Source organism: Saccopteryx bilineata, chromosome 4 (assembly GCF_036850765.1).
Source record: "Saccopteryx bilineata isolate mSacBil1 chromosome 4, mSacBil1_pri_phased_curated, whole genome shotgun sequence".
In the NCBI taxonomy this organism is placed as follows: Eukaryota; Metazoa; Chordata; class Mammalia; order Chiroptera; family Emballonuridae; genus Saccopteryx; species Saccopteryx bilineata.
This window is the reverse complement of record NC_089493.1, coordinates 288,532,500-288,558,838: the sequence shown is the minus strand read 5'-3', so window position 1 is coordinate 288,558,838 and position 26,339 is coordinate 288,532,500. Positions and strand designations below refer to the sequence as shown.

The window sequence follows — 26,339 nt, the reverse complement described above, 5'->3', positions numbered from 1 at the left end:
TGTGGACCTTTTCTTTTACTTTTAGAGAGAGAGAGAAATACCAGCCTGTTGCTCCACTTATTTATGCATCCATTGGTTGAATCTTGCAAGTGCCCTGACCGGGGATCTAACCTGCAACCTTGTGTATCAGGACGATGCTCTAACCAACTGAGCTCACTGGCCAGGGCTGTCATTTTTTTAAACAGTCTCTGCTTTTTGAGTATTTCCAAAGCATTCCAAGTGTTTTTTGTTTTGTTTTTGTTTTTTTAATTTGTTGATTTTAGTGAGAAGAAGAGAGAAAGAGAGTGAGAGAGGAACATCAATCTGTTCCTGTATGTGCCCTGACCAGGGATCGAACCGGCAACCTTTGCCCTTCGGGTCCATGCTCTAACCCAGGGGTCCCCAAACTTTTTACACAGGGGGCCAGTTCACTGTCCCTCAGACCGTTGGAGGGCCAGACTATAAAAAAAACTATGAACAAGTCCCTATGCACACTGCAAAAATCTTATTTTAAAGTAAAAAAACAAAATGGGAACAAATACAATATTTAAAATAAAGAACAAGTAAATTTAAATCAACAAACTGACCAGTATTTCAATGGAACTATGCTCCTCTCACTGACCACCAATGAAAGAGGTGCCCCTTCCGGAAGTGCGGTGGGGGCCGGATAAATGGACTCAGGGGGCTGCATGTGGCCCACGGGCCGTAGTTTGGGGACCCTTGCTCTAACCAGCTGAGCTATTCAGCCAGGGCCCATTATATAAATGGCCCTCTAACATTATATAAATTACTGCCACAGCAGTGTTCAGAGTGTCACTGTCAGCTATGACAGTCTTGGGGCAGGCCCCACGGACTGGGCCTGCCTGCAGGTCAGTTGGGGGGAGCACAAACACATGATGCCCTGTGCCAGCTGGCTGTGGGTGCCCTTCATCCCCTGGCCCTGCTAGTGTGGTAAGAGGGATTGGGAGATATTGCTAGATGCAGTCACCTAGTGCTGGGTTAAGAGGTTGCATAGAAGTGAGTTGAAACCTACTTTCAAGGGACCTCGAGGAAGAGGAGAGAAGGATACACCATCTGGTCTGATGGGGGCTCCATTACCATGGGCTTTCCAAGGGATGGGCCAGCAGCTGATGCGCGCCAGTCACCAGGCGGGAGGCAAGGCACGTTTCCTGTGAATGGCAGGCATGCGCTTTGCAGTGGGAGGTATGATCGGGGAAATATTGGGATGTTCAGAGTCAGGGGCTGAGCAGTACCTCTGGAGGCCAGGATGGGAGCATAGCCAGGGGGCTCCCCTGCTCTGAGCTCCATGTTATTGACACGTTGGCCCTCCCCTTTCTGCACTGGGCAGGAAGCTGTTATTCACTAAGAAGTCTCAGTACCTCTTTAAAACTTTCCCAGGGCCACCACCGTGCGTTACAAAGGAAGAAACCTGCGGATCAAAGCGCCCATGTGCCGAGCCCTGAAGAAGCTCTGTGACCCAGACGGTACGTAGAAGGTGGGCTGGGGTGAAGTCGGGGAGGTGTTCTGTTTTGCTCCATTTCACAATAGACAGGCCATGCTCTGTGTCAGCCTTGTAAATCCGTGGGCAGCTCCTGGGTTCCAAAGCAGTATGTCCACTCACTAAATCAGGGTCAGCTTAGAAACCTCAGCAGCATTCAGACGGAATGTCAGCGGTGTCAGTAATGAGTCTTGTGGCCTCGTGTGTCTCTGGCTTTGGGGTACCCTGGTGGCCACGTTGATGTTTCTCTAGATACAGGTCCTCGTGGGCTTCTCCACAAGCTCTGCTTTCCTTCCCAGGCCATTTGCCTGGAAGTGCCTTGCCTCTGAGTTGTCTGGCCAAGTGCCTTGCCTCTGTGTGGTGGTTTATCTGCCAGGCTCTCACAGCCCCTTCTTGTTGCAGGCTTGAGTGACGAAGAGGACCAGAAGCCAGTGCGTCTGCCCCTGAGAGTCCCTGTAGAGCTGCAGCCGAGGAACAATCATGCCTGGGCCCGTGTGCAGAGCCTCGCCCAGAACCCCAGGCTCAGGTTTGTCCCCAGCTGCAAGGGATGGGACGGAGGGCAGTGTTTTGGTTCCTTCATGGACCCCTGGGTGGGCAGATTTTACCCAGTGCTCCAGAGTTACATGGGGGTAGGGTGTGGGATTTGTGCACTGTTGTTGGGACCTGGAGGCCTGGGTCTTGCCGGCTGAAAGAGGGCTGCAGATGGATGTTGTGGTCAGCCGGTGACAGCTAGAGAATCTTTCCTCTCTCCCCCAGAAGCCCCTTCCATACTGTTTCCCTAGAGGTGTGTCTTACTTAGGGGCAGGCATTATTGTAGTGTAGACCATTTTCCAATTATACATTTGTTTTTAGATTGAGGTAAAAATCAGATAACATAGAATAAACCGTTAACCATTTTAAGGTATCTGATTTAGGATATTTGAGTGCTTTTCATAACATTGTACAACTACCTCTTCTACTTAGCTCCAGAACATTTTTATCACTCCAAAAGGAAACCTCATACCCCTAAATCAGGGGTCCCCAAACTTTTTACACAGGGGGCCAGTTCACTGTCCCTCAGACCATTGGAGGGCTGCCACATACAGCGCTCCTCTCACTGACAACCAGTGAAAGAGGTGCCCCTTCCGGAAGTGCGGCGGGGCCGGATAAATGGCCTCAGGGGGCTGCGTGCGGCCCGCGGGCTGCAGTTTGGGGACACCTGCCCTAAATAGTTGCTTTCTACTCCCCATCCCTGGACCCCCACTCTCAGGCCCTGGCAACCACCAGTCTTCCTTCTGTATGTATAGATTTGGCTGCTAGGGACATACGCATAAGTAGAATCTTATACAGCAGTCTTCTGTCTGGCCACTGTCACTGAGCATCATGTTTTCAAGGTTTATTCACGTTGTAGTTTGGCTGTGCTTTGTTCCTTCTATATGTATTTTTATTTTCTTGAAATTAATTAAGGTTGGCCAGTCCTCCCTTCTTGAACTTGAGAAAAATGTTTAATAGACTAGGTTGCTGGGTTGTGCCAAGGTCTGTATCTTGGGTGAGATCTTGCACTGTTAAGGATACACAGGTCTTTGCTTTGTCTTTGTAGCTTTATATGAATGACCAGTTATCTCAATTTAAGAGGTTAATTTTTTTTTTCTGAAGTGAGAAGCAGGGAGGCAGAGAGACAGAGTCCCACATGCGCCCAACCAGGACCCATCCGACATGCACACTAGGGGGCAATGCTCTGCCCATCTGGGGCATTGCTGCATTGCAGTCGGAGCCATTCTAGCGCCTGAGGCGGCCATGGAGCTATCATCAGTGCCAGGGCCAACTTTGCTCTAATGGAGCCTTGGCTGTGGGAGGGGAAGAGAGAGATGGAGAGGGGGAAGGGTGGAGAAGCAGATGGGTGCTTCTCCTGTGTGCTCTGGCTGGGAGTCAAACCTGAAACTTCCACACGTCGGGCTGATGCTCTACTGCTGAGCAAACTGGCCAGGGCTAAAAGGTTAATTATTAAGAAAAGGAGTCAGTGGCTCTGCTGGGACATTGCGGCTCTTGCCCCTCCTTGGTGCCTTTCCTAGACACCTTTACTCTTTGTGGTACTGTCTTGCAGCAGTAGCCTCTGGGGCTCTTCAGAAGGATCCATCTCCGTGGTAACATCCTCTTCCCATCTCGTTTCCTATAGGATGATTGTGGAGCTCCATCGGAAGGTTTCCAGCCTCATTGAGTTCCTGAAACAGAAGTGGGAGCTCCACGAAGTGCGAATTGTATCTTTTTCCTACTAAAGCAACCCCTTCCCCAAATTCTGCAGCGTCTGCTCCCTAAGAATAATGACCTGCCCCTCACTCCCAGAGTTGCACTGGGGCCCCTTGTGGCTAGGAAGCTATGCTGTAGAACCAAAAGTAAAGCCCGTAGCTCCACGCCTGGGATTTGGGTGTGGGCCCCTTTCTGACCTTGCAGTGTTAGAGCTCTGTCAGGGCAGCCCTCCATGTGGCAAGTAGCTACCATCTTGCCTGTGAGGTGTGGTCCAAGCATCCTGTGAGCAAGTTGATCAGAATGACCAAGGATAGCTCCAGACTTCTCCTTCTTAGCTTCCAGGCCTGCCCAGTCCCCAGCCAGGACAGAGTGTGTTGGGCATGAAGTTCATAAAGAAAGAATTGCCTGAGTCATGTTTTGCCCGAGGCCCTGTGATGCCCAGGGGCAGGTGCTGCTGCAGGTGATTCCTTGACAGTGCGCACAGCGAAAGACGCTGGCGGAGCGGCAGCTGCAGGACTCGTTTGCAGAGCCGTCACAAGAGAAGGTGGTGCTGCACCTGTTCCCGGGGGAGAACTGTACGCTGACCCCGCTTCCAGGAGTGGCTCGTGTGGTACACTCCAAGGCTTTCTGCACAGTGCACTGGCAGGAGGGCGGCCGGTGCAAACAGAGCTCCAAGGATGCCCACACGCTGCCTCCAGCCCAGATCCTGGGCATCCAAAGTGGGCAGGGTACAGCCAGAGGCCAGGTGAAGTGCCCAAGGGCTGGCACTGAAGGCAAGGGTGGTGGGCGGCCTCCTCCCTCCACGGACGCTTCGCAGAGCTCTGGAGAGAGTTCCCCTGAAAGTGCCCTTGGGGAGGGGACTGCCCCAAGCCTCAGCAGCCTGAACACTCCCGACGGGCTTCCCCCTGGGCTTCAGGACACTGGGGTACAGCTTGAGAAGACCCTTGCGGCAGCTTCTGTAGATGGCGGGGACAGCCCAGCCCGAGAGCTTGGGGCAGCAACCTGTGCCTGTGGCCAGCTTCCGGAGCTGGAGGACGAGCTCTCTCTCCTGGACCCCTTCCCCCGCTATATGAAGTCCTGCCAGGACCTCATCATCCCGGAGCCGTGCCCCTGCGCAGACTTGCGGCCCTCGGTGTGCGTCTCCCCGGAGTCCCAAGCCCCCGGCAGCACAGAGGCGGCCGACCCTGCCCGGGCCAGGGCACCGTCTCCTATTCGTAGCCTCCTGGGCCTGGAGCCTCAGCCCAGCCCAGGGCTGCAGTCAGATGTTTGCACTAAGGACTCAGCAGATGCCCCTGCGGAGGAGCTGTCTGAGAAGGCAAGCCCCTCAGAACCCCCGCCACCTCAGGGACAGCCTTCTGCCAAGCCCCCGAAGGACGTCCCCGCCAGCCGGCTGGCCCAGCAGCTCCGCGAGGAGGGCTGGAACCTGCAGACCTCCGAGAGCCTGACACTGGCTGAAGTCTACCTCATGATGGGAAAGCCAAGCAAGCTCCAGCTTGAATATGACTGGCTGGCCGTGCTGGGCCCGGAAGGCCAGGGCCCCGGGGGCCCTCCGCCCGCCACCTTCCACAAGCAACGCCTCCTCAGCTGTCTCCTGAAGCTCATCTCCACTGAGGTCAACCCCAGGCTGGTGAGTGAGGCTCAGGCACAGCCCTGTTGGCTTCCAGAGGGCACTCAGGCCTGGCCCCATGATAGATGGCTGGGAGTCACACAGGCTCCTATGGAAGAGCAGGAGACAGGGACCCCAGTGTCTGGGAAAGCAGAGGTTCTTGCAGACCATGTTTCATTCTGTTGAGTGGGGCTGTGTAGAGCAAAGGACAGGGCTTTGGCTCCCTGCCAGGTGAGAGTCCTCTCATTTGGGCTCTCACAGGGCTCCAAAGAGGACAGCAACCAGCAGGCCATGCTTAGGGGGCCTTGCTAGGCTCCAGTGATTCTGCTGGGCCCTGAGGGCCAGCCAAGGGGACAGCGTATAGAGAGGAGGTGGCAGACTCGGCCAGGAGCTGAGCCAGATCGGGCTTTCTCTAAGAGTCAGGAGTGTGCAGCTTTCAGCAGAGGAGTGACAAGGTTGAGTTTGTGCTTTGGAATGGCCGTCATGAGAGGACAGTGGCGGCACCGCCTCAGTGGGGTGAGGGGAGCTGGGAGGGATAAAGGATGCTGGGCTGTGGGCTGTTCCACGGGGCTTAGCTGTCTGCTGCTACGCCCGGGCAACCTCTGCGGGCAGACCTCCATGAGCGGCTTTCCAGGGGATGGCTAGTTGAAGTCGTCTGGGGCTCCTCAGGAGGGTCCAAGGTGTGTGGGTGGTCCCTGAGACCAGCGAGTGGCCATGAAGGCTCAGGAACAGGGAGATCATGCCAGGCAGGCCATGGCTTGTGACTCCAACCTGGGAAGGCCGATTAGTGGAGTCTCAAATGGGGCAGAGACTTTAGCTCATGGGAAAGTCTTGTAGGTTCTTTTGGACGCAAGTCTGCCGAGTCCTAAGGCAGGTTGTTTCTGAAATAGCAGGTGTGCGTGGTGTTTAAAAGCCTGGAGGCTCCCAGGTTCCAGGAGGAACAGCTCAGGGGGCTGAATGCGGTGGCTTTGGGGCACAGACCAGGACTGCAGGTTCCTGTGCACCCCTCAGTGCTGGCTCATGTTCAGAACCAAGTGCAAGGGTTGCCTGGGAACACCCACCACACCTTCCGCTTTCCTGGGCAGACGGTCTGTGAATTCCCTGTTCTGTCTTGGGTTCCAGTGTGATGCTCCCACAGGTCCCTCTCCCTTCTCCTGGGTGCTCCCCTGCACAGTGCTTGCCCAAAGAGGCGCTCAGCAGGGCATCAGTGAAGTGAGGCGCAGCGCCCCGTGAAAGAGATGGCTCTCGTAGGGGTGGGTGGGAGCTGGCTGGGTGGTGCAGAGGCTGGTAAGCTGAGGCCTGAGGGTGAGCTTTGGATTTTGTGGCGGTGACCCTCAGTCAGGCTTGGACAACACTAGGGTGGTCGGATAGAGGTGATTTGTTTAAAAAGCTTTTTCTAGTTTGTCTTTTGGAGGAGTCAGGAAAGGAGACTGGGGGGACACCTGAGTGTGTCCAGTACCCTAGGGAAGGAGGCCAAGCTACGCCAGCTCCTGAGAAGGCTGGACGCAACACAGCTGAGGTAGTGGCCTTGGTCTTAAGAGGAGAGTGGAGCAGATTGGAAATGCTACTGCAGAGAACACAAAGGAGGGTGCTCAGAGCCATGGTTTCCGAAGTTGGTCCTGTTCACAGTCTCAGCATCTCCTGGGAACTTGTTAGATAGAGATACACCTTCTTGGCGCCCCCCCCCCCCCCACCACCACCACCATAGACCGGGTTTTGACATCCTCTACCAGGTGATTCTGATGCAGCTCAAAGTGTAAGGATTGCTGATCAAAGGCCCCAATTGAGAATGGGAACCTTGAATTAGAGACGGGCAGCCTGGCCTTGTGGTCTTGCTCCTGCTGAGTTTTGGGTGAAGCACTGACAAGCGGTGCCCTGGGGGGTCGAGATGCTGACAGGAGGCTGATTGGGCACTCGGTTGGCAATTGAATAGTGAGATTGAATAAGCTTGAGCAGGAAGGGATGCAAGGGTCAGGAGTGGGGATCCCATGGAAAGAAGAAGGTGGATCAGGATGGGGGGGGGCGCAACGGGCCATGGGAGGTCCAGGAGAAGGCGTGCGGCTCCTGAGCAAGCAGGGCAGTCAAGGCCATGCTGAGTAAGCGTGGACAGTGGGTTGTGTAATTCACTGAAAGGAGTGCCCAGGTGGGCCTTTGGCGTGGGCGCCAGGCAGGAGGAGGGAGGAGGACAGGGTTGGTAAAGACACAGAGTAAGAACAGATCTGGGTGGGAGGAGGTGTTTCTGTCCAGTTTAGCAGCAGCCTCAAGCAGCAGTCTAAACCCTGGGATTTGGGTTTTGACTCAGCAGGGGCCTTTTCAGCAGTGATTATGTTAAATTCTGGAAGTTAAATAGTCTGTTCTTTCTCTGATTAACAATCAGAAGAAGCCAATGCAGTTGTCTTAGGCTTTTTTTTTTTTTTTGTCTTAGGCTTTTTTGAAAGACACTATTGTGACTTGCCACTCAGCATTGTCTTCTGGCAGCTCGAGCCCTTCCCAGGCGAGTGGGGGCGCCATTGCTTTCAGCAGCCTGTCTTTCCGCCCTCCCCTCAGCCGCCCCTGAGGGTTTGCCCTGTCTGTGCCCATCCGACCATGGGCTGCGAGGGCAGAGGTCTCTGGAGGGAGCGCCCTGCTTCCCCTGAGTGTCTGCCTGATGGGTGATTTTGAACACTGAATCCTCAGTGCTGCTGAGTGACTCAGGCGTGCTGACCTTGGCCACTAAATATGGTCTCTTAGCCTTTGCTGTCCCTCTGAACTCCAGTGGTTCTTGTGCCTCCTGCTCCTGGACACTCATTCCAGAACCATTGTTCGTGGGCTGAGTCTGGCTGTTGTTTCGGCCTGTTTCTGTCCTAGGCTCCGGAACCGAATGCCAGCTCCATGGCCTCAGTGAGGCCCGCCCAGGAGGAGCAGTCGACGACCCCCCCTGGGAAGGTGGTGAACATCAGCTCCCGGAGCCCCCGCTGCCCTCGGAACCAGTCTGCCCTCCGTAACAGCAAGACCTTCTCTCACAGCGCTGCGCCCTGCCCCTCCTCAGGTGAGGCTCGGCAGCCCCTCCACCCGGGAGCCGCTATCCTGGGCATCCACCCCGCTGGGAAAGGAGGCTGTACCAGGTCTGAAGGGGCAGGACTGCCTGAGGCCTGGCCCCACTGGGGTGAGGCAGCCACGGTCCAGTGGGTGAGGTGACGGTAACAGAAACCCCTGCCTTCTGGAGGGGAGGGGAGGGGGTGCGTGTGGGCCTGTCATCAGCGTTTGGGATCCTAGGGTGCAGGAGCCAGTGGGAAACCCGGGGTAGCCCTTGCCAGTCTGTTCACTTTTGGGGCATTGTGCTTTGTGAGGTAAGCAGAAGCCTCTAACATGCTGAGTTGGTGGTTTAAAATCTGAGAAGGACTTGTTTTTTCTGAATCTTCCAGAGCCTTTGTCTTTATGCCTAAAATAATAAAGAAGTCTAAGTTAAAAGATTTTTCAGCAGTCTAACACAAGCCTTGGAAAGAAACAGTCTGACTTGCCAGTCCACAGTGTTTCTTTACCCCAGTTGTACATCTGGAAGACATTTAAATTCAGGGCCCTTAATTGGGTTACTGGGTACATAAAACCAAGGGTAGAACAAATTAGATTAATTATCATGGCTAGAATTGTGAATTCTAAAGGTAGAGAAAGAAAGGTGCATGCACCCTGCAGCCCTGCTCTGTGTGCCCCCTGACGTGAGTCTGCGCCTGAGGCACCTGCCTCCGTCTCCTTCCTCCTTCCCGGTGAAGTCCTATAACTTCCTAGGGCCGGCCTGCTGAGATGGGGGTGGCTGGGGATCTAGGGACAGCAGGGGCTAAGGGCTGGCACACTCCTCTGTGTCTTGTGCCCCAGCAGGCCTCCACACCAGGTAACTGTTCCCATGGGCAGACTCGCTTGCCACAGAACTGCAGCCTCTTGGACGTCTTGAGCATCCTGCACTGGCAAGGGTCTGAGTGATGACTGGTGTGCATCATTAAAGAGGCGAGGCAGTCCTGCCTTTGTTCTTACTTGGCTGTAGACGGAACCCCCAAACCTGCAACACCTTTTTGATTGAAGACACCTAGTGTCCTTGTGTGTTAATAGTTCTCCAGGGCAGCGGTTTTCAACCTTTTTCATCTCATGGTACACGTCAACTAATTACTAAAATTCTGTGGCACACCAAAAAAAATAATTTATTTTCCTATATGACAAAAAAAAAAGTACAGTTTTGATTCATTCATACCAGATGCCTATTGTGTTGGCTGTTGTCATTTTTGTGTTTGACAATCTAAAGGATAAGAAGTCAGTGACCCTGACTAAAAAGGTATTTTGGATGTTTTAAAAATTCTTGTGGCATGCTGGTCAAAATCTCTGCCCTTGAGTTCTTTTCTGTTGAGAGAATGTCGCTGGCTCCATGTTATCTCTGACTTACTGTGTTGCGTATAGCCTGTCAAGTGCTCGAAGATTCCATTTTCTTGAGAGCACTTCAGAGAGGCCTTTAAGGAATCGGGGCTGCTGTGGTGTTAGGTTCACCCCCTTTTGCAGTTGTTATTTTTGTTTCCTCCCCTTTATCCTGTTTCCTTGATATTACTGGTCTGAGGAGTGCAGCAACACACTGTGAATTGGTTGTTCTCACAGATGCAGGCACAGAACTCAATGGTAGGGCTAGCTGGTAGATTGTGTAGTCTTTATACTCTTTAATATCCACCTGTAGCCTGACCAGGTGGTAGTGCAGTGGATAGAACGTCGGCCTGGGACACAGAGGACCTGGGTTTGAAACTCAGAGGTCATCAGCTTGAGCATGGGCTCAGCAGCTTGAGTGTAGGGTCACTGGCTTGAACAAGAGATCATAGACATGACCCCATGGTCGCTGACTTGAATCCCAAGGTCGCTGGCTTGAGCAAGGGTTCACTGGCTCGGCTGCAGCCTCGGTCAAGGTACATATGAGAAAGCAATTAATGAACAACTAAGGTGCCGCAACGAAGAATTGGTTCTTCTCATCTCTTTCTCTTCCTGTCTGTCTGTCTTTATCTGTCCCTCTATCTGTCTCTCTCACTTAAAAAAAAATCCATCCTCTTTCTGAATTGGGTATACTTCTAGACCAGTGTACTTGCAGTGCTAGAATCCAGACCGGTGCTTCGAAGACTGGTCTCTGGATCCACGAGTGTCAGTATAACCTCGGAGACTTGCAAGTAAAGAATAAGCAAAGGCAGCTCATTCTACCATGAGTCAAATGTGCTTGCAGTAGGATTTATGATAATGAAAACAGCCAGCATAGTCCTGAAATAGTGGTTCCTAAATAAATATTGTCTTCTCTGGGTATTTTTTTTTATACAAGTAGAGATTTAGACCAGGCATCAGCCAACTATGGCCCACAATCTACTTGTTGTAAATAAAATTTTATTGATACATAGCTATGCTCACTGATGTATACACATATTGTCTGTAGCTGCTTTTATACTGCAGCTAGAGAGCTGAGTTTAGCAGAGGCTATAGGCCCACAAAGCAGCATTTATTATTTGGCCCTTTAAAGAAAGAGTTTGCTGACATCTGGTCTACACTAGATATTCTGGTAGGTTCTTCTATATCTGAAAAATGAGGGCATAGCTGCCCTTCTTGCTGAGGATCAAACAAAGTGGTAAAGTGCCTTTATTCTGTCAGGGAGAGCTTTGATCTGCTTATAGTGGAAACTGGAATTTCAGGGAGAAAAATGGAAAAGCAGATTTTATGAGGGCTTAAGAAATAGAGTTCCACCTGACCAGGTGGTGGCGCAGTGGATAGAGTGTGTTGGACTGGGACGTGAAGGACCCATGTTTGAAACCCCCGAGGTCACTGGCTTGAGAGTGGGCTCATCCGGCTTGAATATGGGCTCACCAGCTTGAGCCTGGGATCATAGACATGACCCCATGGTTGCCAGCTTGAGCCCAAAGTTCACTCACTGGCTTGAGCAGGGAGTCACTCGCTTTGCTATATAGCCCCCAGTCAAGGCACATATGAGAAAGCAATCAATGAACAACAACTAAGGAGCTGCAACAAAGAATTGATGCTTCTCATCACTCTCCCTTCCTGCCTGCCTGTCCTATCTGTCTCTCTCTCTGACTGTGACTCTGTCAAAAATGAATAAATATTTCCAGGAAACTGAATAGGTTGTTGGGAATTCTTCCTAATAGAACTCCATTCATACTGAAGTTGTTTGTGGGTGAGTATAGCTGTGTTCACCTCTACTTTTCTTTTTCTAGGTTTGAGAAACCCTCCAAGACCCCTCTTGGTGGCTGGTCCCTCTAGTACAGGAAGCAGCGATTCAGATGGTGGTCTTTTTGCCGTCCCAACAACTTTGCCACCCAACAGCCGACATGGGAAGCTCTTCTCTCCCAATAAAGAGACAGAATTGACTTTCCTTCAGCACCTGAACTCCATCAGTGTAAGTGAGGACTGGGCCCCTCTGCTTGCCTGCTGACTCGTGTTGGCTGTAAACATTCTCAGGGACTGGGTGCTGTTTTCCTTACAGATGCAGTCGGATTTCTTCTTGCCAAAGCCCCGGAAGTTGCAGAATCGGCACCTACGGAAGCCGCTGGTGGTCCAGGTCAGGAACCCTGGTCAGGTTTGAGTGGCCAAGCTGCCGGACACACTGGTTTTCTCCCGTTTCTAGGGTGTTCAGCCGAAATGGGAATTTCTGCTCTTTTCTTCCTTCTTATGAATAGGATAAATAAAGTAATAACAGTGACCCTAACTGTACCTGAAAATAAAAATAGTCTTTGCACAATGTGAAAACCTCTTGCAAAAAAGACGAAGTTCTGGGGATTCTCATTCCTAGAGTGTTACAGATTGGGGTATATTTGAGGATTCTCAGAACATCTCTATAAATGTGTAGTCAGTGGAAGCAGTTGGCAAGGTGTGTGAATTGGCCAGAGGTCAGAGCTCATAACGACTCTTAGAAATTCTTTTGAGATTAATTTACTTAGAAATGAGAGATTGCCTAATGGATCTTAGGAAGATGTATTCTAAATCCCAAGTTTTGTCTGTGTGTGCGTGTGCATGTGCGCGCACGTGTGTGTGTGTGTGTGTGTATGTGTGTGTTTACATGGATGACAGTTGAGTCTTGAACAGTGCATAGGGGTTAGGAGGCCTAACCTCCTGCATAGTCAAAAATCCATGTACAGGTATAACTTTTGACTCCTCCAAAACTCAAGTTGTCCCTTGGTATCTATAGGGGTTTGGTTCCAGATGCCCCGTGGCACCAGAATCTGCAGATACTACAGTCTCCTGTATATAAGATCAGTGTATATAGTCAGCCCTCTACACCTGTGGGCTTCCAACCACGGATCGAAACAGTATATGTATTTACTGAAAACAGTACATGTATTAGTGGACCTGCACAGTTCAAACCTGTGTTTTAGTGCTAACTGTAATTTAGTTTTAATGCATTTGATTTTAGTATTTTGTTTTTGTCTTTTATTTTCCAGAGAGAGAGAGAGACAAGGGAGACAGACAGGAAGGGAGAGAAATGAGAAGCATCAACTCATAGTTGCATCACTTTAGTTCATTGATTGCTTCTCATATGTGCCTTGACCAGGGGGGCTCAAGCTGAGCCAGTGACCCCTTGCTCAAACCAGCGACCTTGGGATCATGTTGATGATTCTGCACTCAAGCTGGCAAACCTTCACTCAAGCCAGTGACCTCAGTGTCCCAGGTTGACGCTCTATCCACTGTGCTACCACCAGTCAGGAGGGTTTTAGTGTATCTGATGAAGTATCTTAAAGCTTTATTGATACATAATTCATATACTATAAAGTTCAACCATTTAAAGTGTACAGTTTGATGGTTTTTAGTGTATTCAGTGGGTTGTGTAATCGTCAACACTGTCTAATAGCAGAACATTTCCATCACCCCAAACAGAAACCCTGTACCCTTTACCTGCATTGCCCTCTCCGCCAGCCCCTGGCAACCACAAATTCACTCTCTGTCAACGTGGATTTGCCTGTTGCGGGCATTCATATGTGATCTTTTCCATTTATTGTTTTCATAAAAAGTTTAATTGCCACACATCTATGTACTTCCCTGCCGTCCACAGCTGCCTTCACACCACCAGGGCGGAGGCGACTCGCTGTGACAGAGACTACATGGCCCCACAGCCGAAAACACGTCTCCCCTAGTTTGCCTCCCACAGCGCTTGGGGAGCGGAGCCAGCACCTGTGGCTCCTCGCTGTGTTGACAGGTCCCCTCCGCGCCACAGCAGCAGCAGTTGAGCAGACCTGGTCGCCATGTCAAGTTTGCAGCCCCAGTAGCACCTCCACCCGCTGCTAACATCTTGGGGCACCTCTGAGGGGCACAGAGATGTCCATTGTGTGTCAGCAGACACAGTTGTGCCCCCAGAGTTGGAGGTTCTTTGGGAGACTTTTGTTGACAGATACTTTCTGTTAATATTTTACTTCAATAAGGAACAGTTTCAGCAATTGATACAATTTATTTAGATGGTGTTCATCACATTGGAACTGAATTTCACACATAGGCGTCATGGGCAAACAGGGAGGAGTGGGCACCGGGACGGGCAGGTGGGGTGGAATGCCTCAGGCCCTGAGCCTGTCAGTGTTGTAAGCAGCAACTTTATTCTCTTCACCCCAAATTTGAAGAGGCCCATGTCAAGTGGTTATTAACAGCTATATATAAATAGTTGCATTCCATCTAAATCAGAAGAACCTTCTAGATTAATAGTGGATGGTTCTGACTTTCCTCCAGTTTCCCTGGAGGGAAGAGGGAAGTTCAGTCCCTTTGATTTTTTTTCATAGGGGACTTAATGTTCAGGGCTTGGGGTCCACAGGACATAGCCACCCTCAGCCTGTTCTAGGTGCCCCTGTGTCAGCTCTGGAACCAGACCATGTGGTTCCACTCAGCTTGCTGTTATCTGGAGGATCCCTTTACAGCTAGCTCTTCGCCGGTTTCCTGAGTGATTTTTGCTGTTAGAGTGTTTTTATCACCTGATTGTTGGCAATATTCCTTCCACAGAGAACCCTTCTTCCGAGACCATCTGAAAACCAGTCCCACAACGTCTGCTCCTTCTCTATCATGTCAAACTCCTCCATAACCGGTGAGCACGGGGCCTCTTGGGGTTGGCTTTTCACTCCTTACTTGCATCTGACCTCATCTTGGGGAATTGCAGGCGTTTGCTTTCATGGCTCCCTGAGTGACTTTTCCAGCATTTCTCTGTCCGCTCTGTTAACACTGAGTTTGCCCCTGTGCCAGCCTGCTGCAGTGCGGGCGGCACAGACCTCTGACAGGCGGTGTGCAGGCTGCTGCCCTCAAATCTGGGCTCAGGTGGCCCGGTGAGGGATGCTTTGCTTAGTTTGATCCACCCTCTCTCTGTAATGTCTTGTCAGGTGTTATTTATTTGTATGTTTCTCTTTGTCAGGTATTTTACGGAATAGATATAATCTTCAGGTACAGCTCAGGCCCTCATACCTCTCTAAGGTCCTTTGGGGCCCTGGCACTTTGTTGTAAATTTTCTTACTTCTCTGAGAATTTTGTTTAGTGAAACATGTATGATTTAGCTTTTAAATCAGCCTTGATTTTCACATTTCAGGTTTGCCTACTGCTGGACCCAGACAGCTGTTGATTGTTTTTTCTCTTGCCTCCTTTTTCTCTGCAGAAAGGAGGAAAGACCCCAATTGCAGAGGCCGAATCTTAATCCAAACTGATGCTCTGACTGCTTCAGTGGAGCCCGTAGCTTAGTTCAGGAGTGCACCACCTTTAAAGGGCTGTCCCCAGGGCATGGCGGTGCTCACAGCGTCCTTTCAGCAGCCCTGGGGGTGCCTCCTCATGGGGGCCTGACTGACCTCTCCAGGTTGGCATGTACTGAGGACGTTCAGCGGTTTCCACCTCGGCTTGGCTTTTTGGTCCTGACTGGCTGTGAAACACGCCCTCTGTCTCCTCTGTTTTGCAGGCAGAGGGCACTGGGGGCAGGTGGGCTTGATGTGGCTGCTTCTGTTCTTGTCCTCACAGGGAGAGGCTCGTTCCGGCCCATCCAGTCCTCCCTGACCAAAGCGGCTCTGTCTCGACCGATCATGCCCAAGGTCCTCCCACCCCAGGCCACAGGCCAACTGGCCAGTAAGTTTCTGTAAATGACATGGTGACAGACACCACGTAGGGGTTCTGAGTGATGTTTTCTGTTTCCCCAAGCCATGCTGTCTCATCTTCCAGAGAGAACAGGAAAGTCATTGTCCTTGCATTGAAATGAGGCACAAAGGAGGGGGCCCTCGATGTTACTATGAACCCTGTGGAGTATATTTTGGGCTGTCAGTAGAGCTCAGATTGGTAGTGACCTTTCTGTTGCCAGGTGCTGTCGACTTAGCAGCTACAAGTGCTGGCATCATTCCTGGGGGCTCCCTCCCTGTCTTGGATGCTGATGGGTTGTCTGGCATCTCTTCACTGTCTTCAGATGAGGCAACAGCGACCTTGTCGGGTCAGGATTCCACTGGCAGCCACCAGAATGGAGACCCCATCCCCACCGTGGGGGTGAGTGTTTAAAAGGACTTCTCCAAGTTACTGCCAGATTTCAGGATGGGCTGATCATTCTTCAGAGGGATGGGAGCCAAGATAATGGGACTGAGGCCATGCTGGACTCGAGTTCTGCGTCGGGAGGGGATGGACCTCATGGCCGGAGGAGAGTCACTGAACCAGGGAGGCTGTGACATGAGGGAACGCCGCGTGGCTCAGGGGCGAACCACCAAAGGAGACCGAGTGGGGACAGGCTTGCTGGGTGGCCGTGGAGAATCCAGAACCAAGACAGGCAAGATCTGTACATCAGCAGACTTCTCAGGTGTCAGCTGGTCTAAGAAAGAACTTGAAGCAAGTTGGCCAAAAGTGGGCGTAGTGGCCCCTACTCAGCACTCTCTCCGATTCTCTCAGTGCTCTGGTTTATGGCCCAGCCCTGCCTGAGGACCACAAGGTTTTGAATTGACAGTCTTAGGTGCAGTGACTTGTGGCCCATGCTCTGGAAGTGGTGGGCTTGCTCGTCGTCACAGGAAGGGAGTCCAACCTCAACTGGATGGGCTCTTGTGCTGCTGGCTGTTAGGAAACTGGGCAGTGCAGTGGCTCTTTCCTCAGGAGCGTAGTGGCCAGCTAGCCTTTGGGCAGAGTTCTGGCATGCTGTGTGCAGGGGCTCATTGGCGTTCATGGTGTTATTTTCTTTTAGGGTACAAGTGATCCATTCATCAGCATCCCCTCGAAGTCTGAGCAGGAGTCCGTGACAGACGGTTTCCAGGTAGTGTGTGCTGCTGGTGGCTGAGCAAAGTAGCTACCCCAGGACCCCCTCCACTGCTGGTCCTTATCCTCATGGTCCTGCCAGCAGACCTAGCTAGCCTCCTGCGGTGGACTGCCAGGACGTGACAAGGACACATGGACACCCAGTGGCTTTGTCTTTCCATTGCCTAAATAGAAGAAACATGCACCCGCCCCCCATCTCAGGCTCCTTCCTCCCTTCTGCAAGGCCGGCTGATTCAGATGCAGTTCTGGGAGATCACAGTTTTGTGGGCTAAGGCGAGGTCATCAGCTGGTAGCACTTCTTGGCACTCACCTTCTCCCTGGGTATTACCAGCTGTCTTGCCGGCAGGGGAAGCAGGTCCAGATGTCCAGGGCACCCTGGCCTGGCTTACCAACTCTGCATCCCCAGAGCGGTTTCAGGAAAAGTAAACTGGAAAAGAAGAGGTATCTTCTAGGGTTCTCACTTCTCTGTTGACCTGCCCATGACTTGGTTACCACCTTGTGAGGATGAGGTTGATTTTTTTGTTCCTTATTAGGGATTGGTTGGTCCATTGTGTCTGAACAGTCCCCATCTCCCACCAGGGTTCACCTGTCCTCTCCTTATCTGAGCTCTCCAAGGCTCCTCTCCACAACGGGCTTTCCACCCCACTGCCCTTGGCGGAGGGCTCCAGCACTCGGCTCTCTCCACCCAACGTCTCTGCTCTGCTGGACATCTCCCTGCCCGGCCCGCCTGAGGACGTGCTCTCGCAGGGAGAGCCTGCCACTCAAATCAGCGACTCCATCATTGAGATCGCCATCAGCTCCAGCCAGTACGGTGAGGAACAGGCTGCCTCTGCACATCCTTGGAATCAGTTTTCCTGTTAGGATGGGGGGACCGTGCTTGCCCTTGACCTCCCATCTGAGTATTTGTCAAACCTGCTGGGTATGTTCCCATTCCCCTTTCACTTTTGCATATGAAGCACCTGCCACCTCCATGCCTTGCCCAGCAGAGGCAGAGGCAGCACAGCTGGACAAGGTGTAGGCAGGACCTATTCCTGTCCTTGAGACCGGATAAGAGTGGGCCCATGCGGCCTGTCCATACTGAGGATTAGATAGGGCATTGTCCTAGTTGGTTGTGAATCTGGGTGGATTCCTTTTGGTTTTGCAGGTTCCAGGAGTAGGTTGGACTCATGTCCTGGTGGCAGTGGTGTGGTTGGTACTTGGTACAATTTAGACCATGGGTTCAGATTGAGCTGAGTTCACAGCCTGGCAGTGTGTGGCTGTGGGCAGGTCACCGGCTCGTTTCTGAACTAGAAATAGCATTCCCTTCACAGGGTTTTTGTAAACACCTGTGAAAGGATTTAGGTGAACCTCTTGGCATAGGTCCTGGCTCCATCAGTGATAGCTGTAGTCATTGTCATTCCCTAAAATGGGCTTGTGTCCCTGCTCCAGGAGGGTCCCCTCCACAGACCAGTGTTCACCTTCTATGGGAGGTCCCATAGAAGCAGGGTCCTGGATCTGCAGAGCTCAGTGGCACACGGCTGTGCTGACTTGTTGCCTTATTGGCAAATTGGGGAAGCGGAGTGCTGTCCACTCCATGGGGCATCTCTGACCCAGGTTTTTGGTTGACAGGTGAAGGAGTCCCTCTTTCTCCAGCAAAGCTAAACGGCAGTGACAGTTCCAAGAGTCTTCCCTCCCCATCCGGCAGCCCCCAGCCAGACTGGATTGCCTCACCCACCCATGACCCACAGTGGTGCCCCAGCGACCCCACGGATTCATCCCTCAGCAGCTTGTTCGGTGAGTGTGTGCGGAGAATGCCCAGGTCTCTGTCCAAGACCAGCAGGGGATGAGCAGGGCTCTCGATGCGAGCTTGGTGAGGGTGGGCATCTGGCTTCGCCGAGCCAGCTGGCAGAGTTCCGCTGGGACTGTCCGCTTGTTCTTCAGGGCTTACTGTTTTCTGCACCATTTACACACAAGAGTGTCCAGAGCGCCAGTGTGCTGTGCACTGAGCTCTGGCAAACACGACACCCTTGTAACCCACAGCCGAGCCGAGGTGTGGTGCAGGCCGTCTCCCACACAGTCCCCTGTGCCCTTCTCCAGTCCGGCCAGCTGTCCTGGCCCCTCCCCTACCAGGCCTTCTGCTCCTGCTGCCAACGGTGGGGTAGAAAAAAGGAGCTCTTTGTGTTCCTTGCTTCCATCCTTCTGTCTCAGTAAAGCATTCTGATGTGGACAGTCCAGCTGGCTTGTGGCATGTTGACCAGTTTGGCATGTTCACAGGATGTGTTCAAATCCTCCCTGGGCACCAAGTGTTCGTGTGATGGAAAGTGGATGTTAAGGAGAGACACACTGGCCTCAGTGTCCCACGTCGGAGGGGCTCCTGGGACATGGCTGTGATCCATGCACTTTGCACTTTTAGAGAGCAGCCAATGTGTGCACGTGGCCATTGGACTGTGGCCCCAGAGAGGGGGATGCTGTACACGTGTTGAGCAGGTTTGGACCCCTGTGAGGATGCCACACCTGACGGCCAGAACATGTGCTCTGGTCTGGGTGATGCAGGGGCCAGCATCCAATGAGCGTTTCCATTTTGGGAGTCCCATAGAACTGTACAGACGTCTGCAAAGTTGAATACGAATTGTGAAAAATTGGAAACCACCTTATACAGAGATGGGAGTGGTGACTGGACAGCAGAGCACTAAGGGCCCCTGGAAATAAGAGGCCAACTTAACACATGTGTCTGGGGACCCTCCAAGGTTCCCCGCTTGGGAAAAGCCAGGGCGCTGTGGCCCCGTACCAGGCGCTGGGCACAAACATGCAGATGGAGGCCTCAGGGCCTGGCTCAGCCACTGCCAGCCCTCGGGGTCCTTCCCTGCCTGAGGCTGACCAAGCCCGTCTCAGGGCTCGTTCTTTCTTCTCTTGGCAGCGAGCTTCATCTCTTCAGAGAAGGGCCGGAAGATGCTGCCGACTCCAGTGGGAACCCACAGTGGCACCTCCCTACTGGGCCCCAGCTTGCTAGATGGCAACTCAAGAGACTCTTTTGTGTCTAGGTCCCTGGCTGATGTGGCAGAGGTAAGTCACAGCTTCTGCCTGAACTTGACTACCAGTCCTGTTCCAGAGGTGGCAGGTCCCTCCAGCAGACCTGTTTGGTTACTGAGAATTACTCCTCGAAATGTCAAAAGCCAGCAGTCAGCACATGCACGTTTCCAGCTTCTAAGAAGGGAAACTCTGGAGCAAACAGAAGTAGTAGCTGAACCCTAAAGGCGTCAGAACCTGGGACGCCCTGTTGTTGGGGCTGACTGGGGGCTCTGCTGGCAGCCAGAGTGGGATTGGATCTCGCTGTGTCCTCCACTGGCCAGCTGCCTGACCTCAGGCCAGTAACACTGCCTCTGCCGTGCTGACCCCATCAGTAGAGGAGTCAAGGGCGATTGTAGGTGGCTGTCATTGCTAGCAGGGGTGCTTTGAGCAGCACCCCCATGTTATTGTTGTCACTGCCCCCCAAGCAGGAAAAGAGGTTCTGCAGGAAGGGCACAGGTACCCCACGGGCTCCTCCCATGGTGTCAAGCGGTTGGTAATAGAAGTCATATTATGGCAGACCCTGATGTGCAGGCAAGACTCAGTTTGTGACCCTCATCTTTGGACCCGAATGCAGTGTCCCTCTTTCTTAGGCCAGGCTCTCTGCTCATGTAGCCACCCAGGCTCCGTCCCATACGGTATGAGTGTTGTCTGAGCAAGAAAGGATGCACACTTGCTGAAAAAGGGGAGACAGGTACACTTAACTATAAGGCAAGGTACAAAATAACAGGTGCTGGAAGAGAGATTTAGGTAGAGAATGTGAAGAGATTCCATTGGTCCTGTTGTTAAAGAATAGAGCAGCCTTTCCTAAATCCTTGCTTTCTGGATGCTGAGATGTTAGTGGGTGTCCCTCAAGGGTTGTATAGTAAGATTCTGGAGGGAAACCCTGGATCAGACAAGGCTCACACAGTGGTGTCCCATGCCTCCTCAGCTCTTGGTATCCTGAAGTTTGGTCTTAAGATCTGAGGAGCTTATGGGAAGACTTTGGAGGATTCTAAGTTGACCCCTGACATGAATGGAAATTTCCCCAAATTCAAACTAAAGAGCAATATAGTAAATTCCTTTCCCTTCAATGAGCATTTTTATGACCACAGAACTTTTATTTAGAGAACACTTTATGGCTCTAATGTCCTGCAGTAGGCCATTCTGTTTCCCTCCCCATGTCTTTGTGGACATTGCTTCTAAGCATCCAGGTCGTATAGAAGTGGGCACTGCACAGACATCCCGAGATAACATGCCAGGACCACGCTATTCACAGGCAGTCCACAGACTCACCACGGGACACCTTAGACTTGTTAGAAGGACAGACTCAGGCCCACCCCAGGCCCAGTGGACCAGAACCTTCATTTCTAGCAAGATCTCTGGGTGGCACATTGCACACAAAGGTGAGCAGCACAGAACAAAGATGGGAGCTATTAATGAACTAAGTCCATAGCCGGGAACACATCTCCTGCAGAAATAGCGGTGCTTATGAAAGGAATCTGACCAGGAACTTGCCACACCCCAAAAACACGAGTATGCTTTTAGACAGTCCTTCTCATCTAGAAGTGCAGTCTGAAATGTGTGGCCAAAATGGTCGATTTGAACAGAAGTGACGGGAGCGTGGAGTGGGTGGGGGAGGTGGGGCCTAGATTGGCCACAGGTGGATGAAGTTGGTGATGGACATGTGCAAAGAAGACAATTGCTGTTTGCTATACTTTCTGAAAACAAATTTCAGTTTGTTTCATCTTTTTCTCATAATAAAAGGTTTAAAATTTGATTCAGGCCATAGGTCTACTCAGAATTTTCCAAGGTTCCTCATTTCATTATATTATTCAGTTCACTAATGATGTGCCAGGGACTGCTATAGGCACAGAGTGAATTAAACAAAGGCCCCATCTTCATGAGACTTCTACTCCAGCAAAGGGGACAGAAAGTAAACGTTGAAGACTGTGTGTTCCGTGTATTTGTCTGCAGAATAAAATCCCAGTACCTAAGTCCCTACTAGACACACTTAAGTCTTTCTCTTCTCGTCTTCAACTCTTTTCCTTACTATCATTTCCACCAGCTTTTTTGTTTCTGGAAGAGCCGAAACCTTTTCCCACCCCAGGGCTTTGCACTTGCTGTTTTTCTGACAGGAATGTGCTCCCCACTCCTGTGGCAAACTCTGTCCCCTTCCTCCACTTCTCCTACAGGCCACCCCAAAGGTCTGCATTTCACTCTGTGCCTTTGCCTGGTTGACTGTCTCCCCCAAAACACACCCACACATACACAATCTCCTGTAGAAGGAACCACCAGTCTGATCCCAGCAATCAGAAGTGCCCGGCTCACAGCAGACTCTCCTGCACACTTGTCAAAAGAGTGAGAGTTCACAATGATGGACAATTCTGAGATTCTCTCCAAAGTGCTAGGCAGCCATTACAGAGCAAGTCAATGGGAGATCCCAGTCCTCACTTTAGAGAGACCTTCGGTTCATTTACCTTCTACTGGAAGTCCCAGTGGTGACCAGTTCCCTCCAGTCTAGATGGCAGGCCACTCGCTGATGTGGTCTTACCTTGTGTCCTCTGCCCACAGGTCGTGGATTCCCAGCTGGTGTGCATGATGAATGAAAACAGCGTTGATTACATATCTCGGTTCAACGACTTGGCCCAGGAGCTGTCCATCGCTGAGCCCAGCCGCCGAGAGGTTCTGTTTGATGGCAGTGGAGGTGGTCCCCCCGTCAGTGACCTATCCCAGTGAACGTACCTCGTGCTGTGGGCATCCTGGAGGCATCAGAGCAAGGCTTACAGGGCTGGTGGTCCTCAGCTGTGGTAGGTGTAGCACTCTTCAGACTAGAAAAAACACAAATCAAGCCCAGGACCCCAAGAAGACGGTCAGAATAGAGATACCTCTGCACCCCAGAATATGCAACATACTGGAAGCCATGTCCCAACAGGCAGAGGGCAGAAGTGGCCCGGGAGATGAGAATGAGTTCTGGAAGGGTCAATGTCAGATCATTGCCTTGGAGCAGTTCCTCGCCAGTTGTGGGATCTCATTGGGGTCTGCATAATGACCACATTTGCACCCATGCCTTGCACTCTGCCTTGGTTATATTGGATAGTCCAGTGGGTTTTCTTTCTGAAAGAAAGGGGTGTGCCCTGGCATAGTCATGGCATCCTGGGGAGTTGGAATCTCCCTGCTCTCTGTAGGGAGGCCCCCGGCCAGGGCTGCATCCTTTCTGCCAAACCCATGCCACATTTTGGTTGCCTCTCTGCAGAGCGATGATGGAGGGGGCGGTGTGGAGAAGCGGGGGACTGCTGGACCTGGACTGGGCTTTGCCTGGTGGTATCTGGACCCTGAGACAGCAGACAGTTCAGGGGACATTGATCACAGAGCAGCAGAGGGGTCCCAGTGTAACTGGAGCCATCATCCCAGAAAATACTGATCCTTAACTAGTGCTTCCCTATCTATCATAGATATGTATTATGAGCAGGAAGGGGAAAGAATCTTATCCTCTGCAGGTGGTCTGGACTTTTAGGAAAAAATCCTGCTAAGCTGGTTGGAGGATGTTTTTCTTCTGTTTTAAGAATTAGACAACAAGGAGGTAAAACAATTTAGTTGGTTTCCTCCCTGTATCCATCTACAAGTTTCTTCTAGGTGATCTGCGACGTTGCTTCTCTGTTGGGATGATCCCTAAGCATTTCTTTGACATAGTTAAGACTTTCCTAATGATGAGTCCTCAAACTTCGGGTGTGATACTGTTTAGCATCTGAGGAAAATGGTCTTGGCAGGGATGGTTTTCTTTTTCAGTCTCCCTTTTGCTGGCCTACGAGCAGAGCACAGTGATACCTAGGTTTTATCCCTCGTGTCTGCTTTTGCCCCGTGGTGTGTTTCGCTCCTTCCTGTTCAGGGAATGCAGGCAAGGTCTGATGTCCTGGTACAGTAAGAGCACGAACCACATCACTGTGTAATGCTCTGTGAACCTCCATGGGTGACCAATTGTCACCACTGCAGGTGGTCCAGCGTCTGGTTCTTCCCCAGAATGCAGCTAACAAGGCTCCTGCGCCTGCTCAGCCTTGGGAGACTCAACATGTCATTCACCCTTCACCACATTCCATGTGGCCAGTAGCCAGTGCTCTTGTGGTGGGCTGGTAATAGCCGTGTCACCGCCCCACCTGCCACTTTACCCTGCCCCAACAGCCAGGGTCAGCCAGCTGAGCTGACTGCTGTCACTGTTGCTCACCTTTCCTCTCCCCCCACTGGTGGTAGAGTGGCAGCCCTCCAGGCCACTCCCAGCCTCTGCACGAGCTTCTCCACAGTTAGAGGTGAGCCTTTGTGAAAAGGGAGAAAAGGTCTTTTGCGTGTGCAAGAAGAGTGGACATTCTTAATCCCAGTGTTTTACCAGCCTTTTGAAGCCTCTCTAGGCTGTGGACAGGGTCATTCACTAAGCCATGGAGGAGACAGAAGACAGTTGCTTCTAGGCAAGTTTCTTTCCATTGTCTCAAGGGTTTTTCAGAGCTTTTGACTCAAATGAAGCTTCCTTCTTTCAGATCTAGTTCTAGGCACAAACAGCATTAAAAAAATAAAAATACAGAAAAAAGCCTTCTGGACTCTTAGGTAAAGTCCCAAAGCTCTGGCAGTATGAAAGAAAGGGACCTGGCACCACTTTATTAAGAGATACAGAGAGCATTGTTTGAACCAGAGTATCGTTAAAGTACTTGTACTTTGTGATCACTATCTCAGCTTCCTGAAACTAACACCTATTTGATCTGAACAAGATCAGGCTATCTCTCTCTTCTCTCTCTCTCTGGGCAGCTGAGTTTATTAGGTCTGTAGTAGGTTAGGAGGCTGAGCTGAGGTTGGGCCACGACTAGCTTCCTCATACCCTTCCACTGTCTGGGACCAGGGATGCCAAGTAACATTAGAGCATAGATGCTGGGCAGTGTCAGCGTGTACTGTGCGAGAGATGGTAGGGCTCCTACACTGCTTGTTCATCAGGAGGTACCCCAAGGCAGTCTAGTTAGTAGGTTGGCACTGTTACCCTGTGACATCTAAAATAAATAAAACTTGGAGACTTGGCTCAGCTTTTGTAGGCTGTTTAGCAGTACCTCCTGCCTGGGTCTCTGGCAGAGACTCCCATCTGGGAGTAGCTGAGTGGCCAGTGTCATTCAGGGGGGAAGTGGGCTAGGGAAGAGAGCAGACTGACTCTTCTTACCTGGGATAAAGCCTCACGAGATTCCGGACAATTCTGCTGCTTTCCAACAACCAGCTGCTTAACATAAATGCCAAGTTAAGGGAAAATGGTTTTATTTGTAGCATTATAAGGATGGATGAATTTTTCCCCCAGCCTAAATAAAAATTAAAAGCAGAATTTAAAAAAAATTTTAAAGGGTGAAATTTTCAAAAGACCCAAGCAGTGAAGCATCCCACCTCCCTCATCTTCCTCTGCCTTCCCAATGGAATTTTAATAGTAATTGTTTCTATGCACCAATGGCTTCCTTGTGCATTTGAGCATGTTATAAATAAGAACAGATCAGTTTCTCAGAGACATAGTTCCCTGGTCACTCTAATGTTGTCTGGCATCTTTTTGCTGATTGATTTTTTTGTAAAGAGTAAGAAGACTCGCTGGTCTCAAGGGAGTTAGTGTTGTGGCCTTGATTCTTATTGTGACTATTCAGTGGTAAGCATTTCCTTTAGAAAATGCAGAGGCAGATTGAGATTTGTGATTCCACATGAGGTTTGTGATGACTTTTATTTCCCTGTATCTTCTTGGTGTCGAGCACTAGCTCAGGGAGTGGAGAGAATTGGGAATGTCTCATCAGTTGATCTGCTGGTGTTCCCACATCTCCGTGTTTCCAGCCTCAGTCCCATTCTTTATCATTCTGTGTCACTACTGATGGGTGCACTTTTCAGTGTAATAGCATTTTTACCTAGATCACACCATCGTAATCAAAACTTGTGCAGAGAAAAGTTACAGAATAAAAAACACTGGAAACAAGTGGACAAGAACAGCAGCTGCTGTGGGTTTAAAAAAAAATTTTTTTTAAGACATTGAGATCTATCAGGTGCATTTGTGAGGAAATAGGGCAATTTGTCTTATAGAAAAAAAGAAAAAGAAACCACAGTTAACCTTTCCTGACTATCAAAGCTCTCCTGATCCCACAGTGAGATTAAGTCACAGGTTGAGTAAGTTCAGTCTTGGAAGCAGCATTACAGCAACCTTTACCCTTCGTTCTGGAACGGGACAACTGGCTCCAGAGCTTCTGGTCTGGGTAGCAGAACTTACTGCTGTTTCTTTTAATAATCGTTAAGCCATACATCTAAGGTCTTCAGCTTGTTTGAGATGTGAATTTGTTTTATAGATAATAAATATACATATACAGTGTATGTATAAAGCAGAATGCCTGTACTTCCTGATTACTTTTTGTACCATATTGTAAATGACATTATTTATTCTTTACCAATTTTGGGAATAAAAGGTGTTTTGGTTATTTAATATAATGAACAAAAAAAGTTGTTAAACTTCTTATGTTTAAATTTCCAGTTTAACTTGTAAATCTGTTTTTATTATTGTGCATAAATACATACTAATACTTGATCTAACAATTATTGCTTCTGCCTTTTTTTAAGTGTGCTCTTTTAAAAACAGCTCAAGTGGCTTTCATTTGGTGATATCCCAGAAGAATAGTTGGGCTCTTCAATGTAATTTAGCAACCAAACACAACCGTATTTTATTTTTTGTTTTTTGAGTCAGAAATAGAGGACTGGCCCACTTTATCCCTTGCTCCC

At 50.7% G+C, this 26,339-nt stretch overlaps 1 protein-coding gene across 3 annotated transcripts in view; it reads left to right on the top strand.

Annotated features, from left to right (window-relative positions):
- Positions 1–26,156, top strand: part of CRAMP1 (cramped chromatin regulator homolog 1) — a 67,797-nt gene extending 41,641 nt beyond the window's left edge. For 2 of the 3 annotated variants that reach the window (XM_066275325.1, XM_066275326.1), the window contains exons 7-21: positions 1,378–1,463; positions 1,880–2,003; positions 3,633–3,714; positions 4,188–5,330; positions 8,157–8,337; positions 11,528–11,709; positions 11,797–11,871; positions 14,292–14,373; positions 15,285–15,389; positions 15,619–15,797; positions 16,477–16,545; positions 17,127–17,358; positions 18,156–18,320; positions 19,444–19,589; positions 22,146–26,156. In XM_066275325.1, the coding sequence (XP_066131422.1) occupies positions 1,378–1,463; positions 1,880–2,003; positions 3,633–3,714; positions 4,188–5,330; positions 8,157–8,337; positions 11,528–11,709; positions 11,797–11,871; positions 14,292–14,373; positions 15,285–15,389; positions 15,619–15,797; positions 16,477–16,545; positions 17,127–17,358; positions 18,156–18,320; positions 19,444–19,589; positions 22,146–22,310 (3,016 nt within the window). In that variant the 3' untranslated portion in view covers positions 22,311–26,156. The remainder of the gene's footprint in view (positions 1–1,377; positions 1,464–1,879; positions 2,004–3,632; positions 3,715–4,187; positions 5,331–8,156; positions 8,338–11,527; positions 11,710–11,796; positions 11,872–14,291; positions 14,374–15,284; positions 15,390–15,618; positions 15,798–16,476; positions 16,546–17,126; positions 17,359–18,155; positions 18,321–19,443; positions 19,590–22,145) is intronic. The other variant, XM_066275327.1, reaches the window with a different exon arrangement.
- Positions 26,157–26,339: the final 183 nt, after the last annotated feature.